The sequence below is a fragment of the Chaetura pelagica genome, unplaced genomic scaffold (assembly GCF_000747805.2).
Source record: "Chaetura pelagica isolate M959 unplaced genomic scaffold, ChaPel_1.0 scaffold507, whole genome shotgun sequence".
Taxonomy (NCBI): domain Eukaryota; kingdom Metazoa; phylum Chordata; class Aves; order Apodiformes; family Apodidae; genus Chaetura; species Chaetura pelagica.
The window spans coordinates 240,690-247,214 of NW_009953902.1; the positions used below are offsets into that span (position 1 = coordinate 240,690).

At 45.1% G+C, this 6,525-nt stretch overlaps 1 protein-coding gene across 1 annotated transcript; it reads left to right on the top strand.

The window, feature by feature from the left end:
• Window positions 1-330: 330 nt before the first annotated feature.
• Window positions 331-5,072, top strand: SRSF3 (serine/arginine-rich splicing factor 3). Its single transcript, XM_010001388.1, has 5 exons — window positions 331-544; window positions 1,115-1,249; window positions 3,499-3,537; window positions 4,295-4,381; window positions 4,648-5,072. The coding sequence occupies exons 1-5, from the start codon at window positions 339-341 to the stop codon at window positions 4,673-4,675; spliced, it is 495 nt and encodes a 164-aa protein (XP_009999690.1). The 5' UTR covers window positions 331-338; the 3' UTR covers window positions 4,676-5,072.
• The last annotated feature ends 1,453 nt before the right edge of the window (window positions 5,073-6,525 follow it).

The window sequence follows — 6,525 nt, forward strand, 5'->3', positions numbered from 1 at the left end:
GGAGCTCTTCTCCCGCTCAGCGCTCCCCCTGCAGGCCCGGCCCCCGCTGTGACCGAGAGGCAGGCGAGACGGACGCTTCCCTGCCAAGTTAGGAGCCTTAAAAGTAAACGAATTTCCCTGAAGTGTGGTGAATACGATCCAGCAGCTAGCTTTTGTGTTGGATTTCAACACGGTCCCTGCCCCTTCCACACAGGCTTACATTTATAGAATGTGAGATCATATCTCTGTTGAAGCTTCTGCAAAACGCAACCAACAGAATTATTTACCTTGTAAGCGAATAGACACTTGCTGTGTGTTAAATATATGTGAGCTTTTTTTTTTTCCCCCCTGTCCTAGCAATGCATCGTGACTCTTGTCCTCTGGACTGCAAGGTTTACGTGGGTAACCTTGGAAACAATGGCAACAAAACTGAATTAGAGCGAGCTTTTGGCTACTATGGACCACTGCGCAGTGTATGGGTGGCAAGAAATCCTCCTGGTTTTGCCTTTGTGGAATTTGAAGATCCACGAGATGCAGCTGATGCAGTCAGAGAACTAGATGGAAGGTAAAACGTGATTCCTGCCTCTCGACTTGCCTTGTGAAAGTAAGAAATCGTGGGTAGTGGGACAGTTTAAATTGGGAACCTTCAGCTGCTAAACCAGGGATTTGGCACAGTTGTTGTGCAGTATTTCTTCGTAGGGTGGTATAAGGTTGGTCCTGAGAGCAGGAATAGCACTGGAGCAGTTAATTTTTGTGCTGGAGTTGGGCTGCCAAGTGATGAGATGACTCTCACCTCTTGGTGTGTGTTATGTTCTCCATGGTGCTTCTATAAAGAGGCAAAACTGATCAGGGAGACTCCGTGGTTCTTTCTCTGCCTGCTTTAATAGCATGACAGGCCTTCAGAAGTGGCCAAACCTTGTGGCTGTCACCTTTGAGTCTGCTTTTTTAGATTGAATCCTGTTTATGGAATGTGGAGTGTGTTTCCCCTCATCCTCAATCCCCTCTCTTGGGGGCTGCATTAGATGATCTCCAGAGAGAGACCCCTTCCAACTCCTGACGATTCAGTGATCCCACAAGTATTCTGCAGGCAGCTGTGTCCCTGGAAGGGCTAACTGAGATCCATCTCTTTTCCCAGAACTCTCTGTGGGTGTCGTGTCAGAGTGGAGCTCTCCAATGGGGAGAAGAGGAGTCGGAACCGGGGTCCCCCTCCATCCTGGGGCAGACGTCCTCGAGATGACTATCGCAGGAGAAGTCCTCCTCCTCGCCGCAGGTACCCTGGGGCAAAGTACCCTCCTAGAGCTCTTGGCACTGTTACCACTTAGCATCCTAGAAGCAGGCTTTTTTTAAAAGCATGTTGATGGATAACGTTCATCTGAGCACAATTTGGAGATGGTAAATGCTAAAAAAAACCCCAACCAAACAAGAAAAAACAACCTCCAACCTAAACCCCACAAAATCAAGGTGAACTTAAGTTGTGTTGGATTTTGGCTTTGGTCCTTAGGTCACTGTGCAAGTTGGTAGTCAGTGCCCTCTATCCTGAACTTACTCTCCTTCCTCCTAAAAATCTGCTCATCTTCTAGTCACACTTTCTTCCCCATACTTCAACTTAGGCTGTTCCTTTCCTTTATTCCATAATGGCAAAACATGACATACAACAGCTTAGCATTTCCATGCAGATGCGTTGCTCCGCTTTGTTTGCACAATTTAAATACTTCCCAAGCAGGCAGCTGTTGAATAATAAATACTTGAAGGAACAGTTGCTTTGTAAACATCTAGAACCTTGACACTCTGGTGGTAGGCTGGAATTTAAAAGCATTGTGTGACAATCCTGTCACCTGAAGTTTGCAAACCCAGCCCTAAAATGTAGCAGGATTTTTGGTAACTGGCAGGTTCTTGGACCCAGACTAGATGTAAGTCTGCAGCGTGGTTTTTGCAGGACTGAATTCACCTGTTGCAGGTGAGTGAAGTCCTCCCAGGTCAGGGGTTGGAGCTTACCCTTTTGCTGTTGAAAAAAAGAAATAACACAGTAGGAGTATTTGTTAGCTAATAGACGGTTGTACTGATGGCTTGTTTTTTTTGTTTTTTTTTCATTTTTTTTATGCTTTTTTGGTCCATCTATTAATAAAAATGAACCCGTTACAGAGTCACCATCATGTCTCTTCTCACCACCCTCTGAGTCTGCATTAGCCAACTAAGCCCTTTCGGCGTCATGTGACCAGCGCGCCCCACGCAGCTTGGCTGGTGTCGTTTCACATGACCCAGGCATGGCCAGTCGTCAGGTTGCACCGCCCTTTGGGTTCCCGAGCATGCTGTTTTCTCTCAGCCTTCTCTCCAACCTTAACCAAATCGGCAGCAGCCACCTCGACCGCCCACACATTCCCGGCCAATCAGCTCAGCTGTTTATTTACCAAATGTCTTCACAACAACTACAGCAGCAGCCTTCGGCTAACAAAAAAGCAGGAAAAATCCACAACACCCCCTTCGCCAACCAACTAAATACAACGCAACATCTGGCAAAACCTTTTCAGCAAATTCTTCTTGGCAGTCAGTCCGGCAGCCTCACCTCACCATTTCTAGCTTGTTGAAACCAAAAACTAGTAAGTTTTTCCTGCTTATACAGTTTACTGCTGGTTAAAATAAGGAGTAAGCGGCTTATAAGTAATTACTTTTCTCAATCAAAGGCTGGCTGTGCATAATTGAGTGGTAACGTACATATGTTGCTTGAGAAAACTTTTAAGGGTGATATGGAAGCTCTTACACTGTGAATAACTTCAAAGAAACCAGTATATTTGCATGTGAGATGCCAAACTAAATATTTTTTTTAATACAGCTCTAACAAATGTAGCTTTTCCTTGCCAGAAAAGTCCTATCACCTTTAAATGGTTTTACTAACAGTTTTCAAAACTTAAAAACAATGACTTTTTTGGGATGAACTGGGCCAAGCTAAGGTTATTTTTAAGTTTTTGAGTAAAGAAAATAGTCTAAACACACTCTTATGGCATTAAAAATGACAAATCACAAAAATGCAGTTCTAATGTAGCACTTAATGGCATTAGCAGTATTGACACTGAGCGCATTTTTCACTTTTTTTTTCCCACTTTGGTATCTCTTTATGTCTTGTCATGGACCTTTTTGGCTTGCATGGGTTCCAAAACCATTTGGTCTGTGCTATTTTTTATTTTATTTTATTTTTTAGAACCACTTGTGGGACTTTGGTGTGGTGTTCTGGGCAGTGTATTTAGTTGAAATGGAAAGTGTTGCATTGGACAACTCTGCTGTGACGCATTCTTAGTTAAAAGTGAATTCGTATTTGGAAAACGTGCTGTTCACACTGAGCTTTTTGTTTTTGTTTTGTTTTTTTTGCCTAATCTTTCCATGCCTTTTACTGGATGATGGATGCCAGTTATTCTTGGCACTTTCTCTGGGCCCAACAGTGAGTTTGACAAGTTGGGAAATGCCTCACCCCGTTAATGCTGAAAGATTTGATCAAAAACCTCACATTCCTTTTTCTGGTTCTAGATCACCACGAAGGAGAAGCTTCTCTCGCAGCCGCAGCAGGTAAGCACCAGCTGCATGTGTCCAGGAGGTTTAAAAAGAAAGAAAACAGATTACTTCTTGGTCTGTCTGCATCGATATACTCCAGGGCAGGCTTTGTTATTTGGTCAAAGGGAGGAAAGGGGTTTGCTCCTGCTGTATTGCTTGTTTGGAGTTATTTGCACAGCTAAGAGAGACCTCATGGTTATCAATTAAAGAAAATCAAGAATGGAAGTAATTAGTGTCTCTGTCCTGCAGGTGTCTGAGATTCCTGCCAGTGTTTCACAAAATTTCTGTGGTCATGTGCTGCTCTCTTCCAGCCACTGTGAGCCACAAGTAGAGATGATAAATACACTGTGCATGTTCTGTCACATACTGCAGTGTGAGGTGGCAAAGACAGGACAGTGTTGCACAGTCCTGTGTTAGGGTCTTGAAAGTTTACAGAGTTCACAAGAGATATGTTTGTTACTGCACAGGTGTGTCTGTGGATGTGCTGTGTCAGCTGAGGCACTGTCACTTGCAGTCTGACTCTGAATGGATTGAGACTGTTGAAAAGGAATGGATGCCTGTTTACAATACAACTTAAGCTGTGTTGTGTGGCTCAAGCCGATTATTCTCACCTGAAGGGAAGGCTAATACCATCACCTTTAACAGGTTTCCCCTGGTTGAATAGCTAAAAACCTTACCTTCTTGAAGGGAAGCTCTTTAGATAGCCTTGTTAACCTAATTAGTTCAGCTTTGCTCTGATGCCGTAATCCTCTTGCTCTGTAATCTTTAACAGGTCCCTCTCCAGAGACAGAAGAAGAGAGAGGTCACTGTCAAGGGAGAGGAATCACAAGCCTTCTCGTTCCTTTTCCAGGTCTCGCAGGTAGGATTGGGCTTAAAATGGTTTGTGCATTCTGGGTACATCAGGAAAAGGCTTCCATGCCTTGGGAATACTGAAATAGGTTGTGGTGGTGAATCCTCTCAGATGTCTTGGGAGCTTCCTCAGTTACTTGAGGAATTAAATACTCAGTTTGATGCAATGAATAGTATTTTAAATACTTAAAAGTCATCTACTGAGTTGAATTGGGGGGGCTTGAGGTGAAATCTACTCTTGGCACCTTGAAACTTAACATATCTTTTCTTCTTCAGTCGCTCCAGGTCAAATGAGAGGAAATAGGACTGTGAGCAGGAGCTGTGTACAGGAAGTCATTAGATCTGAGGACAGGAGGAGTATGTACAGAACATTGTTTTGTTTTGAAACTTCATAAAGCTTGGTGCATTTTTAAAATGTTTTAGCTGTTGAACTTGCTTTGTTCCTTGTATCTTGTAACAGGTGGCAAATGTAAAGATGTGAATCTGTATATGGTTCTGAGCAGATCATATGATTTGTAATATTAATCACTTTACAATGTACCATCATACATTGTTTGTTGTTTGTGTTGAGTGATGAGCAGTTTGTCTTGCATAGATAGAAGAATGCTTCTGGCCTTGGCTGCTGGGGTGTGTTTTGCTGGGATTCAGCTTCAGGAAGGAGGGGTGCAATGAAGCTGTGTTCATTGCAGAGTGTGGCTGTGGGCAGGTTTGTCTGTGCAGAACAAGGTGCAGGTGCTTCCCAGTGCAGTTCTTGGAACAGTCAGGAACGTCGAGCCAGTGGGGTGTGAAGGGAAGGACTGAGCTGCAGTTTTGCCCAGAGCTCAGTTCTGACTTCCATTCCCTGGAACTGAGCTACTTTATATTATGTGAAATATAAATTTTTAGCTGTAGGGTCAGTTAATTTTGTACTTCATGTGACTAGAGTACTTCCTACATAGATGATTGTTTGATCGACCATCTATTCCAGAACCTCTGAACAGACCAAATACACAGCAGAACTGACAACTGGAGTGGATGTGTTGAGTGTGTAATGGTACATTGTAAAAGTTATGAATTAAACATTTCTTTACTGTACAAGAATTTTCATGTCACTTGTAAAATGTCTTTTGTGAGATCCTTGGGATTAAAGTTTTGGTTACAACCTGTTGTTCAGAATTTAACTGGAGTACCTGGCACTGCAGAACGTGTGCTTGGGGCTTGTGGTGCAGCTTGGGTCAAGTTAAATGTGCTCTGCAGGATGGGGTAAAGTGACACTTGACACCTTGCTGTGACACCTGTGGACTATCCAGATGTTGCTGGAGGTCACTGCCTGTGACTTGGTGCCATTCCATGCCCAGTGCCACCCCCCTCCTCGCTACAGGGCCTGGTTCTGTCCCTGCCATCAAACACCTGCCATACAAAGGCAGCCTGGGTGAGCTCAGTGGGTGGTACTGGCTTGACTTCTCAGGGTGAGCTCTATAGTGCCTGCTGAGGAAAGCTGGAGAGGTTGAAAGGTTCCCAATGTTTGTAGCCTGGATGTGGGTTGGTAACGTTGAAGGTTTTCCTTGGAGTGTAAAGCCATGCTTGGTGTGACTGGAGCTCCCAAGAGCAGATGAGCTACACCAGGTTGGATTGTGTGTTTAGATTAAATCCGCCAAGCTGAATAGTCTTTTAGTTTGATTTCCTCTACTTGTGGTATCTGGGCAGGAACAAGACTGTGGCAAAGCTGTTATGGAAAGACATCCTGCTTTACAGGCAGCCTGGAAGGAGGACATGGACAGTGGCTGAATCAGAGGTGTTGCTGCCTTGGCTGCCGAGCTGTACTGTCTTCATTTATTTTTTTAACTACTGGGCACTGCTGCCCAGGGCTTTAGCAGCTCCTGGCCTGGGCTGTGAGCATAACCGGCCTCTTGGGAGAGCTGTATGGGGCACACAGATCTACGGCGAGTTTTAACAGCTACAAATGCCCTTTCCTGGTGGATGTACTTGGCTGGGTGATGGACACCACTGCGTCGGCTGCTGCTCGGGGGTTGTCAGCCTGTGGTCCTTGGCGTGGAGCTGGGAGGTTCAGTCCTGTCCGTGGGCTCTTCCCGGAACAGACAGGCCGGCAGCCTGTTTGCAGCAGCCGGGGCGTGGTCGGTGCCGGCAGAGCTGCCGGGGCCGTGACTGGCACCC